This window comes from Anomaloglossus baeobatrachus, chromosome 5 (genome assembly GCF_048569485.1).
Source record: "Anomaloglossus baeobatrachus isolate aAnoBae1 chromosome 5, aAnoBae1.hap1, whole genome shotgun sequence".
In the NCBI taxonomy this organism is placed as follows: domain Eukaryota; kingdom Metazoa; phylum Chordata; class Amphibia; order Anura; family Aromobatidae; genus Anomaloglossus; species Anomaloglossus baeobatrachus.
This window is the reverse complement of record NC_134357.1, coordinates 527936385-527950903: the sequence shown is the minus strand read 5'-3', so window position 1 is coordinate 527950903 and position 14519 is coordinate 527936385. Positions and strand designations below refer to the sequence as shown.

Here is a 14519-nt window from a genome sequence, read left to right as displayed (position 1 = left end):
CTGGGAAGTATCTTCAAAGGGGAGCGCCGTTTGTTTAGCTACCCTGGCCACCTGTACATCCACTTTGGGGACCTCCCAATGCAACCCAGAAGTCTCCAGAGGAAACCGGCGCTTGGGGTCACCCCGGAAACGCTTCTCAGGAAATTCCCATTCCTGAGAGACAATATCCAGAATATTGGCATGAACCGGAAACCCTAATTGTTTGACAGTTTTCAGGCCAGCAAACATTTCATCATGGACCGAGGGGAAGAACCTGCACCTCCTCTAACCCCATAGTGCTCCTAACCGCCCCAATAAGATCCCCCAAATCTTCTGAGGGAAAAAGGAAGGACTGGTCAGACCTCCCGGAGGAAGAACCTTCGTCGGGACCCTCCGAGGCGGAATCAGCATCCTCATGATCAGACGGGACCGGCTGGAGTTTTCTTTTCTTTGGAGGAGAAGGGCCAGGAGCAGGGAGGGAGGCTAGTGAGGCCTGAATCTCCTGCTTCATCATGGACCGTAGCTCGTCTACCAGGGACGGTTGTTCAGCCCTAATAATCTGGTCCGTACACTGTTGGCAAAGCTTCTTATCCCAGACTGCAGGGAGCTTTTTTACACAGACTGGACACTTTTTAATCTTTTCAGTCCGTTCATTGCGTCAGGCTTATCAGGCTTATCAGACTTCTCAGACCTCTCTGTCTTGTCACATTTGTCAGATTTCTTAGTGGCCTTGTCCTCCTGGAAAACACAGACCAGAAGAAGCCATAAACATCAGCCTGAGCCCATTCATGAGGGACCACCCCCCTCTGTACTTACTGTGGCCGGGGGAACACTGGGCTCTGCAGATACAGATGCAGGGGAAGACATGTCAGGGAGCACAGTAGAAATCCTTACCATGAGTCTGAAGTCTTCAGGGCAGCCTTTATGCAGAAGGGCCTGCCCCCCCAGTGACAGGGAACGTTCCCCGCCTCCCGCATCAGGTCCCTGACAGGCCGTGGAAGCGTCGGTGTGTCCTCCACACTGCCTCCGCGACCGGAAGTGCCCAAACCGGAAGGTCGCGAGACCGGAAGTCCCGCCCGCGGCAGCACTTCCGGGTCGCCCAGCAGCGTGCATGCAGGAAGCGGCCGGCGGCTCAGGGAGGACGCCGGCCGGGGAGCTACACAGCCTGCATCACCCCAGAGGAGCTCCGGAAGGCTGGAGCAGTGGTCCCACACAGCGTGAGGGAACAGTAGGGGAGGAGCGGCGAAGGCCGACCGATACTGCCCGGCTAAGGTAGGGGAAATTTTTTTTAAAAAAAATACATATACTGTAGTTTGCCGGCCACCACAGCATAGGAGAAAAAATAAAACCTCTCCATGCCCCATGGGGACAGGAAAGACACTGGCTATGGGAGGTGGGAGGGTCCTTTTAACCTCTCTTGTGCTTCCTGTCCCAATTAGGGCGTGGAGAGACAACCTCCTATGCTGTCGTGGAAGGGACTAGAGAAAAAAAGAGGCATTCAAAGAAAAGAACACGGTCCCTACAGTCAAACATGGCGGAGGTTCCCTGATGTTTTGGGGTTGCTTTGCTGCCTCTGGCACTGGACTGCTTGACCGTGTGCATGGCATTATGAAGTCTGAAAACTACCAACAAATTTTTCAGCATAATGTAGGGCCCAGTGTGAGAAAGCTGGGTCTTCCTCAGAGGTCATGGGTCTTCCAGCAGGATAATGACCCAAAACACACTTCAAAAAGCACTAGAAAATGGTTTGATAGAAAGCACTGGAGACTACTAAAGTGGCCAGCAATGAGTCCAGACCTGAATCCCATAGAACACCTGTGGAGAGATCTCAAAATGGCAGTTTGGAGAAGGCACCCTTCAAATCTCAGGGACCTGGAGCAGTTTGCCAAAGAAGAATGGTCTAAAATTCCAGCAGAGCATTGTAAGAAACTCATTAATGGTTAGGTTACCGGAAGCGTTATTTTGGCTAAAGGTTGTGCAACCACGTATTAAGCTAAGGGTGCCAATACTTTTGTCTGGCCCATTTTTGGAGTTTTGTGTGAAATGATCAATGATTTGTTTTTTGTTTCATTCTCTTTTGTGTTTTTTCATTGCAAGCAAAATAAATGAAGATAATAATACCAAAGAATTTGTGATTGCAATCATTTTCAAGAAGAAACTGAGTATTATCTAACAGAATTGCAGGGGTGCCAATACTTTTGGCCAGCACTGTATGTCTTCATCACACAGCTGACAAAAAAGTGGAATAAAATGCAGTTAAAGTCATGTATAAATAATAATGACACAACGTTATCTTGTCCCGCAAAAAACAAGCCGCCGCACAGCTCCAGCAGCGAAAAAATAAAAAAAGTTATAGCTCTCAGAATAAAGATTTCTGTACCCAAATTGCCAGCAAATGGCATTCAAATCAACCCACAAAAACACAAGGCTCCACTCAGGTCCATCATCTGTTAATGGAAATATAGGGGGCTTTCATGTTACTGGTATCACAAAGGCTCTCGAAAGGTGCTATGGCTCCCACCTCAAAAAAGACATCCTGCAAAATCTACACTCCTAAATCCAAATGCCCCCTCCCTTCTGAGCCCCACAATGTGCCTGAAACACAGTTAGCATCCACATGTTTGGCATTATTGTAGTGAGGAGAGCCCGTTTAATGTACAGGGTGCAGGTCTCCAGAAGCACGAGCTGGGCACAATGTATAGGCACTACAATGTACTGGGCACAACAAGGGCTTATTTGCAATTTTTAATTCTGCAACATTCATTGCGTTTGACACTATGAGTGTTTTTCAAACGACTAAATCAACCCTACACACCCATAGATGCATTAACAGAGAGGAGTAATTTCCAAAATGTGTTCACTTGAGGGGATTTCTGTTGCTCGGGCACTTAGGGGCTCTGAAAATGGAGTCCGCAAACTATTCTGTGCTCCAAAAATTAAATGGCGCTCCTTCCCTCCTGAGCCCTGCGGTGCAGTCAAACAGTACTGTACAGTCACATGTGAGGTATTGGCATATTCAGAAGAAATTGTGTAACACACTATGGGGCCTTTTTTACCTATTCCCCTTGTGAAAATTGGAAATCTGTGGTTAAAACAATATTTTAGTGGAAACATGTAATTATTTTTTCTTCACCGCCCAATATTATAACATTGTGTGACACACCTGTGGTGTCAATATGTTTAATGCACCTCTTGATAAGTTCATTAACGGGTGCAGTTTGTAAAATGGGGTGACTTTGTGGGAATTTCTGCTGTTCTGGCACCTCAGGGGCTCTGCCAATGTGACATGGCCCTCGCAAACTATTGCAACTAAATCGGAACTCAAATAAGGCGCCTGTTCCCTTCTTCACTTTGCACTGTATCTCAAAAGTAGTTTTTAACCACATATGGGGTATTGGCGAACTCAGGAGAAAATGCACAACAAATTGTATTGTTCATTATCTCCTGTTACCCTTGTGAAAATGAAGAAATGAGGGTTAAATCAACATTTTTTGGCTAAAAATGTGTTTTTTATTTTCATGGCTCAACGTTATAAACTTCTGTGATGCACCTGGCAGTTCAAGATGCTCACCAAACAGAGATAAATTCCTTGGGGTGTTTAGTTGCCAAAATGCTCTCACTTGTGGAGATCCTCCATTGTTTAGGCACAGCAGGGGCTCTCCAAACGCAACATGGTGTCCGCTATCGATTCTAGATAATTTTGCATTCAAAAAGTCAAATGGCGCTCCTTCCATTCAAAGCCCTGCGTGTGCCCAATTGTTGTACAATTTCTGTGTACTCAGGTGAAATTGCCCAGCAAATTTTACAGTGCATTTTCTCCCGTTACCCTTGTGAAAATGCAAGATTTGAGGTTAAAGCAATATTTCTATGGTAAAAATGTATTTTTGTTCATTTTCAAGAATCAATGTTGTAAAATACTGTGAAGCACCTGGACATTCAAGGTGCTCACCAAACATCTAGATAAATTCCTTGAGGGGTATAGTTTCCAAACTGGTGTCACTTGTGGGGATCTCTACTGTTTAGGCACACCAGGGGCTCTCCAAATGCGACATGGCGTCTGCTATCTATTCCAAAAAATGTTGCGCTCTAAAAATCAAATGGTGCTCCTTCCCTTTCGAGACCTGCCATGCGCCTAAACCAGGGGTGGGCAATTAATTTTCCCATGGGGCCGCATGAGAAATTGGGATTGGTTTAGAGGGCCGGACTAATATAATTACCTCAGTTCTACCCAATATATTACATCACTACACCCCCTCCATATACTACACCTGTAATAAACTATACCACTACACCCCTATATACTACACCTGTATTATACTACACCCCCCATATACACCTGTATTATACTACACTCCCTCCATATACCTGTAATATACTACACCCCCATATACACCTGTATTATACTACACCACTATATAATACACCTCCGATATACTACATCATTACACCCCTATATACTACACCTGTAATATACTACATCACTACACCCCATATACTACACCTGTAATATAGTACACCCCCATATAGTACACCTGTAATATACTACAACTTCACATAGTACACCTGTAATATACTACATCACTACACCCCATATACTACACCTGTAATATAGTACACCTCCATATAGCACACCTGTAATATACTACAACTTCACATAGTACACCTGTAATATACTACATCACTACACCCCTATATACACCTGTAATATACTACATCACTACACCCCATATACTACACCTGTAATATACTACACCTCCATATAGCACACCTGTAATATACTACACCTCCAGATAGCACACCTGTAATATACTACATCACTACACCCCCTATATAGCACACCTGTAATATACTACACCTCCATATAGCACACCTGTAATATACTACACCTCCATATAGTTCACCTGTAATATACTACATCACTACACCCCCTATATAGCACACCTGTATTATACTACACCCCCATATGTCACACACCCTGCTCCCCATACAGCCTGCACCCCCATATCACACACACTACAGCCCCATATGTCACACACCCTGCCCACATATTTCACCCTGCCTGTACCCCAACTTACCCCTCTCAAACACTCTGCACCCCTTCACATCCTTCTGTCAGTCTGCAGCTCTCATATGCCACTCACCCTGCAACTCCATCTTCCCACATATGCCACTCACCCTGCAACTCCATCTTCCCTCATATGCCACTCACCCTGCAACTCCATCTTCCCTCATATGCACTCACCCTGCAGCTCCATCTTCCCTCATATGCACTCACCTTGCAACTCCATCTTCCCACATATGCCACTCACCCTGCAACTCAATCTTCCCTCATATGCACTCACCCTGCAACTCTATCTTCCCACATATGCCACTCACCCTGCAGCTCCATGTTCCCACATATGCACTCACCCTGCAGCTCCATGTTCCCACATATGCCACTCACCCTGCAGCTCCATCTTCCCACATATACACTCACCCTGCAGCTCCATCTTCCCACATATGCACTCACCCTGCAGCTCCATCTTCCCACATATGCCACTCACCCTGCAACTCCATCTTCCCACATATGCACTCACCCTGCAGCTCCATGTTCCCACATATGCACTCACCCTGCAGCTCCATGTTCCCACATATGCCACTCACCCTGCAGCTCCATGTTCCCACATATGCACTCACCCTGCAGCTCCATGTTCCCACATATGCCACTCACCCTGCAGCTCCATCTTCCCACATATACACTCACCCTGCAGCTCCATCTTCCCACATATGCACTCACCCTGCAGCTCCATCTTCCCACATATGCCACTCACCCTGCAACTCCATCTTCCCACATATGCACTCACCCTGCAGCTCCATGTTCCCACATATGCCACTCACCCTGCAGCTCCATCTTCCCACATATGCACTCACCCTGCAGTTCCATGTTCCCACATATGCCACTCACCCTGCAGCTCCATCTTCCCACATATGCACTCACCCTGCAGCTCCATGTTCCCACATATGCCACTCACCCTGCAGCTCCATGTTCCCACATATGCCACTCACCCTGCAGCTCCATGTTCCCACATATGCCACTCACCCTGCAGCTCCATCTTCCCACATATGCACTCACCCTGCAGCTCCATGTTCCCACATATGCCACTCACCCTGCAACTCCATGTTCCCACATATGCCACTCACCCTGCAGCTCCATCTTCCCACATATGCCACTCACCCTGCAACTCCATCTTCCCACATATGCACTCACCCTGCAGCTCCATGTTCCCACATATGCCACTCACCCTGCAGCTCCATCTTCCCACATATGCACTCACCCTGCAGTTCCATGTTCCCACATATGCCACTCACCCTGCAGTTCCATCTTCCCACATATGCACTCACCCTGCAGTTCCATGTTCCCACATATGCCACTCACCCTGCAGCTCCATCTTCCCACATATGCACTCACCCTGCAGCTCCATGTTCCCACATATGCACTTCCCCTGCAGCTCCATGTTCCCACATATGCCACTCACCCTGCAGCTCCATGTTCCCACATATGCCACTCACCCTGCAGCTCCATCTTCCCACATATGCACTCACCCTGCAGCTCCATGTTCCCACATATGCCACTCACCCTGCAACTCCATCTTCCCACATATGCACTCACCCTGCAGCTCCATGTTCCCACATATGCCACTCACCCTGCAGCTCCATCTTCCCACATATGCACTCACCCTGCAGTTCCATGTTCCCACATATGCCACTCACCCTGCAGCTCCATGTTCCCACATATGCCACTCACCCTGCAGCTCCATCTTCCCACATATGCACTCACCCTGCAGCTCCATGTTCCCACATATGCACTCACCCTGCAGCTCCATGTTCCCACATATGCCACTCACCCTGCAGCTCCATGTTCCCACATATGCCACTCACCCTGCAGCTCCATCTTCCCACATATGCACTCACCCTGCAGCTCCATGTTCCCACATATGCCACTCACCCTGCAGCTCCATGTTCCCACATATGCCACTCACCCTGCAGCTCCATGTTCCCACATATGCCACTCACCCTGCAGCTCCATGTTCCCACATATGCACTCACCCTGCAGCTCCATGTTCCCACATATGCCACTCACCCTGCAGCTCCATGTTCCCACATATGCCACTCACCCTGCAGCTCCATGTTCCCACATATGCCACTCACCCTGCAGCTCCATGTTCCCACATATGCCACTCACCCTGCAGCTCCATGTTCCCACATATGCCACTCACCCTGCAGCTCCATGTTCCCACATATGCCACTCACCCTGCAGCTCCATGTTCCCACATATGCACTCACCCTGCAGCTCCATGTTCCCACATATGCCACTCACCCTGCAGCTCCATGTTCCCACATATGCCACTCACCCTGCAGCTCCATGTTCCCACATATGCCACTCACCCTGCAGCTCCATGTTCCCACATATGCCACTCACCCTGCAGCTCCATGTTCCCACATATGCACTCACCCTGCAGCTCCATGTTCCCACATATGCCACTCACCCTGCAGCTCCATGTTCCCACATATGCCACTCACCCTGCAGCTCCATGTTCCCACATATGCACTCACCCTGCAGCTCCATGTTCCCACATATGCCACTCACCCTGCAGCTCCATGTTCCCACATATGCCACTCACCCTGCAGCTCCATGTTCCCACATATGCACTCACCCTGCAGCTCCATGTTCCCACATATGCCACTCACCCTGCAGCTCCATGTTCCCACATATGCCACTCACCCTGCAGCTCCATGTTCCCACATATGCCACTCACCCTGCAGCTCCATGTTCCCACATATGCACTCACCCTGCAGCTCCATGTTCCCACATATGCCACTCACCCTGCAGCTCCATGTTCCCACATATGCCACTCACCCTGCAGCTCCATGTTCCCACATATGCACTCACCCTGCAGCTCCATGTTCCCACATATGCACTCACCCTGCAGCTCAATGTTCCCACATATGCCACTCACCCTGCAGCTCCATGTTCCCACATATGCCACTCACCCTGCAGCTCCATGTTCCCACATATGCACTCACCCTGCAGCTCCATGTTCCCACATATGCCACTCACCCTGCAGCTCCATGTTCCCACATATGCCACTCACCCTGCAGCTCCATGTTCCCACATATGCCACTCACCCTGCAGCTCCATGTTCCCACATATGCCACTCACCCTGCAGCTCCATGTTCCCACATATGCCACTCACCCTGCAGCTCCATGTTCCCACATATGCACTCACCCTGCAGCTCCATGTTCCCACATATGCCACTCACCCTGCAGCTCCATGTTCCCACATATGCCACTCACCCTGCAGCTCCATGTTCCCACATATGCCACTCACCCTGCAACTCCATGTTCCCACATATGCACTCACCCTGCAGCTCCATGTTCCCACATATGCCACTCACCCTGCAGCTCCATGTTCCCACATATGCCACTCACCCTGCAGCTCCATGTTCCCACATATGCACTCACCCTGCAGCTCCATGTTCCCACATATGCCACTCACCCTGCAGCTCCATGTTCCCACATATGCCACTCACCCTGCAGCTCCATGTTCCCACATATGCACTCACCCTGCAGCTCCATGTTCCCACATATGCCACTCACCCTGCAGCTCCATGTTCCCACATATGCCACTCACCCTGCAGCTCCATGTTCCCACATATGCACTCACCCTGCAGCTCCATGTTCCCACATATGCCACTCACCCTGCAGCTCCATGTTCCCACATATGCACTCACCCTGCAGCTCCATGTTCCCACATATGCCACTCACCCTGCAGCTCCATCTTCCCACATATGCCACTCACCCTGCAGCTCCATGTTCCCACATATGCCACTCACCCTGCAGCTCCATGTTCCCACATATGCCACTCACCCTGCAGCTCCATGTTCCCACATATGCACTCACCCTGCAGCTCCATGTTCCCACATATGCCACTCACCCTGCAGCTCCATCTTCCCACATATGCCACTCACCCTGCAGCTCCATGTTCCCACATATGCCACTCACCCTGCAGCTCCATGTTCCCACATATGCCACTCACCCTGCAGCTCCATATTCCCACATATGCCACTCACCCTGCAGCTCCATGTTCCCACATATGCCACTCACCCTGCAGCTCCATGTTCCTACATATGCCACTCACCCTGCAGCCCCCCTCCCCCTCATGTCCCCTCTTTTCTCATTACCAGTCATCATGTGTCCACATCTCCTTCAGGATTCAGTATCTTGCTTTGAATGCTTTCTGCCCGGCATCCTGTCTCCTCCCACACAGTCACATGGGCGTGACATCATCGCAGGTCCTACAGTGCAGGATGAATTATTCCGTCTGCTGTGCTGCTTCTTCCTCTCCCGGGCGGGAACTTTTGAAATGACACACGCAGCGCAGTACTGACAACGTCAGAGCGCGCGCGTGTGTCACTGACAATTAGTGCCGGCAGGGAACAGAGGAAAGACTCCTGCGTTCCGCTGCCTGCACTGACTGTGCGGACCTGCACAGGATCTCTCCTTGCTCGGCACGCTGCAGCCCGGCTCCACTGCACCGGCTGAAGACGGGCGGGCCGGTCACAGAGAGCAGGCGGGCCGGATGTGGCCCGCGGGCCGCCCCTTGCCCAGGTCTGGCCTAAACAATAGATTTCCACCATATATGGGGTATCTGTATACTCCGGACAACTTGCAGAACAAATTATATTGGGCATTTTCTCTCGTTACCTTTGTAAAAATGAAAACATTGGCTCTAAAATAACATTTTTGAGGCAAAAAGTAAAATTTTCATTTTTTTCTTTCACACGGCTCTTAGAGGAAGTACAGTATGGAAGCGTCAGGGTCATCGCATGACCGGAAGTCTCTTACCCAGGACAGGAAACCACAGAAAAAGTAGGGAAGGATCAACTTTTTTTTTACTGGTTTCCTGTCCTAGGTGTATGGACTCTATTTATTCCTGGGGCTATAAAGGGTCAAGGAAAGTACCGTATTTTTCGGACTATAAGACGCACTTTTTTCCCCCCAAATGTTGGGGGAAAGTGGGGGGTGCGTCTTATAGTCTGAATGTAGGGCATGGCTGCGGGGAATGAGGGTGGTGCGGTGGAGCGGGTCATCGGGGGCACGAGCAGGCTGCAGCAGCGTCTGCTGCGACCACGTGAGACTGCTCATTTCATATGCACACCCATCCTCCCGCCCATCTCTCAGCGCTGAAGCCTGCGCTGACAGGTGGGCGGGTTGATGAGTGGGGGGGTGCGTGCATACTAAATAGCCGGCCCGCATGATCACCCCTGACAACTACAGCCTGGAGTGATCATGTGCGGCTGGATTCACTGCTTCCTGCGCATCATCATCAGCACGGGGTGCAGTGAATCAGTACACTCACCGGCCACGATCCCTGCAGCACCGCGGTGTCCTCCTGTCTGCCGGCTGCGGCTGTGTGGAGACTAGCGGTGCTCACAGCGATGACGTCATCGCTGTGCGCACATGTCCACACACAGCCGCAGCCGGCACAGACAGGCGGACATTGCGATGCTGCAGGGATCGTGGCCGGCTCCACACAGGTCAGCGGCGCTACTGCCGGCACAGACGGGAGGAGGAGCGATGCTGCAGGGAGTGAGGAAAGGTGAGTATAAACGTTTATTTTTTTTTGTGTGCCAAAGGATGCGGCCATATAGCAGGATGGGGGTATATAGCAGGATGGGGGTATATAGCAGGATGGGGGTATATAGCAGGATGAGGGCATATAGCAGGATAAAGGTATACAGCAGGATGGGAAGACATACCAGGATGGAGTATATAGCAGGATGGGGGTATATAGCAGGATGGGAGCACATACCAGGATGGGGTATATAGTAGGATGCGGCCATACACCAAGATGGGGTATATAGCAGGATGCGGTCATACACCAAGATGAAGTACAGTTAGGTCCAGAAATATTTGGACAGTGACACAATTTTCACGAGTTGGGCTCTGCATGCCACCACATTGGATTTGAAATGAAACCTCTACAACAGAATTCAAGTGCAGATTGTAACATTTAATTTGAAGGTTTGAACAAAAATATCTGATAGAAATTGTAGGAATTGTACACATTTCTTTACAAACACTCCACATTTTAGGAGGTCAAAAGTAATTGGACAAATAAACCAAACCCAAACAAAATATTTTTATTTTCAATATTTTGTTGCGAATCCTTTGGAGGCAATCACTGCCTTAAGTCTGGAACCCATGGACATCACCAAACGCTGGGTTTCCTCCTTCTTAATGCTTTGCCAGGCCTTTACAGCCGCAGCCTTCAGGTCTTGCTTGTTTGTGGGTCTTTCCGTCTTAAGTCTGGATTTGAGCAAGTGAAATGCATGCTCAATTGGGTTAAGATCTGGTGATTGACTTGGCCATTGCAGAATGTTCCACTTTTTTGCACTCATGAACTCCTGGGTAGCTTTGGCTGTATGCTTGGGGTCATTGTCCATCTGTACTATGAAGCGCCGTCCGATCAACTTTGCGGCATTTGGCTGAATCTGGGCTGAAAGTATATCCCGGTACACTTCAGAATTCATCCGGCTACTCTTGTCTGCTGTTATGTCATCAATAAACACAAGTGACCCAGTGCCATTGAAAGCCATGCATGTCCATGCCATCACGTTGCCTCCATCATGTTTTACAGAGGATGTGGTGTGCCTTGGATCATGTGCCGTTCCCTTTCTTCTCCAAACTTTTTTCTTCCCATCATTCTGGTACATGTTGATCTTTGTCTCATCTGTCCATAGAATACTTTTCCAGAACTGAGCTGGCTTCATGAGGTGTTTTTCAGCAAATTTAACTCTGGCCTGTCTATTTTTGGAATTGATGAATGGTTTGCATCTAGATGTGAACCCTTTGTATTTACTTTCATGGAGTCTTCTCTTTACTGTTGACTTAGAGACAGATACACCTACTTCACTGAGAGTGTTCTGGACTTCAGTTGATGTTGTCTGGTCACAGCAACAGCTTCCAAATGCAAAACCACACACCTGTAATCAACCCCAGACCTTTTAACTACTTCATTGATTACAGGTTAACGAGGGAGACGTCTTCAGAGTTAATTGCAGCCCTTAGAGTCCCTTGTCCAATTACTTTTGGTCCCTTGAAAAAGAGGAGGCTATGCATTACAGAGCTATGATTCCTAAACCCTTTCTCCGATTTGGATGTGAAAACTCTCATATTGCAGCTGGGAGTGTGCACTTTCAGCCCATATTATATATATAATTGTATTTCTGAACATGTTTTTGTAAACAGCTAAAATAACAAAGCTTGTGTCACTGTCCAAATATTTCTGGACCTAACTGTATATAGCAGGATGTGGCCATATGCCAGGATGGGGCATATAGCAGGATGGCAGTACATAGCAGGATGGGGGCTATACCAGGATCAGGGATATATATATATATATATATATATATATACACATACATACATATATATACACACACACACATATATACATATACATACATATATATATATATACACATATATATATATATATATATATATATATATAGACACATATACATACATATACACACACACACACAAGGCAGGAGGATCATTACCAGGATGGGGTACCTTAATAGAGAATTTGGGGACATTACCCCCATAACAGTGTCAGCAGCAGATCCTCGCCCCGTAACAGTGTGTCATGACCACATTTTTTGCTTAAAATTTTATTTTCCTATTTTCCTTCTCTAAAACCAGGGTGCGTTGCGTGTTATGGTCCGGTGCGTCTTATAGTCCAAAAAATACGGTAATCCTGGTTTAGATAGGCATATATAATGTCCATATTACATATTATAAATGGACAGCACATGTTATCGCCTCTAAAGTATCACAATTTCATCCATATTTAATTAGTATTTTGACAGAAGGGTAAACTGTACAAAAAATTATAATAAACAGTGAAAAATCAGTCCAAATTTATTACACCTATATAATCTCTGCATTTAGTGGTTTACTACTCACCTGGGTAGCCATAAGTAGGAATCTCCACTTTACACCATTCGTCACCACTCACATATGTCTCAGTAGTATTCACATTGCTCAGATCTTCATCCTGAAACAAATAGTGTAATAGTTACAGACAGATGGAGAAGTCCCATCTATGATCAGCTCTAATCCTGCCATCTCCACCATTCTCATTACACAAGTATAAAACATATAATACTGGAGGATAAAACAAGACTGAGCACAAGAACTTCACAGCCGTCTACACATCATAGGGAGATTTCATGTCACCTTCTCTCCATCTACCTGAGGATCCTGAGGAACATTGGGATATTCTTGTTCATTGTCCTGTAGAAGAAGAGGACGGGGACATCTCTCTGGTGTTGTCCTCTCACTGGATAGAACTGGAGGAAACACATACAGGGACTGAATTAATTCTTTACATACAGATAATTATAGGCCGTGTGTATTTAGTCCTGTCTATTACCTGGTGGTGTGATAGGCCGGGGATGTTCCAAGATGACGTCCTTGTAAAGATCTTTGTGTTCTTCTAAATATTCCCACTCCTCCATGGAAAAATAGATGGCGACATCCTGACACCTCATAGCAACCTGACACATACAATGATACCGTCACCCCCGATCCCTTCAGAGCGTTACTGTATAATGTCCCAGCATTCCCAGCAGTGTCACCTCTCCAGTCAGCAGCTCAATCATCTTGTAGGTAAGTTCTAGGATCTTCTGGTCATTGATGTCCTCATGTATCAGGGGGTGAGGTGGAGGCCCCGTGATTGGGCTCAGGAGTCTTCCCCATCCCTCAGACACAGGGTCCTGACAGCAATCACTAGAGGTCTTCTTCACTACTGTGTAATCCTGGTTATGGAGAGACACATTAATAAATCTCACTACAGACATTTCCAGAGTCCTCACCTCTCCAGTTCTGTCCATCTGTTATTCCCATAGATAAGAATGGATGTAATGTGATGTCATAAGAATCTCTCACCTCTCCAGTAAGCCGGAAGACGATCTCTAGGGTGAGCTGTATTATCTTATCCACCATCTTGTCCCTGTCCTTATCCATCCTTGACTGGCCAATCAGGAAAATTCTCTGATATTGTAGGGACCTGAATGGGAAGAAGATGAGACAATGTAACATCATAAAGATCCCATCTGTCACAAACCACCGGGGGGGGTCACTCAGAAATCCCCCGCGCTGGCTACCAGTACGTCACAATCGGGGGGTAACAAGTGGGGGTCACCCCTACTTTATACCTCCCGACCGACAGACAGAGCACGTGACGCGCTCTCTAGCGCCCCTCTTATAGTCAGGCCAATTATGGGATTGCCCGACAATAAGCAAGGAGGCCGCTATACTACTTATGCCGATTATTGAAGGGTCCCCGGTGAGAGTAAGGTATATATTCCCCGACCTCCGCGGGCGGAATATATAATATCTTCCCGAATCTCACTGGCCTCCCCACAATAATCCTTGGCACAACTCGCTGCCACCAACCGCTTCACGGTAACTATTAGCCGAACACACA

General features: G+C 48.2%; 1 protein-coding gene across 1 annotated transcript in view; it reads right to left on the bottom strand.

Moving 5' to 3' along the window:
* The window catches only part of LOC142312906 (uncharacterized), a 202295-nt gene extending 188161 nt beyond the window's left edge, over positions 1-14134 (bottom strand). The window contains 5 exon segments of the mRNA XM_075351893.1: positions 12995-13085; positions 13283-13380; positions 13464-13587; positions 13669-13848; positions 13979-14134. Coding sequence (XP_075208008.1) covers positions 12995-13085; positions 13283-13380; positions 13464-13587; positions 13669-13848; positions 13979-14134 — 649 coding nt within the window.
* Between the last annotated feature and the right edge of the window lie 385 nt (positions 14135-14519).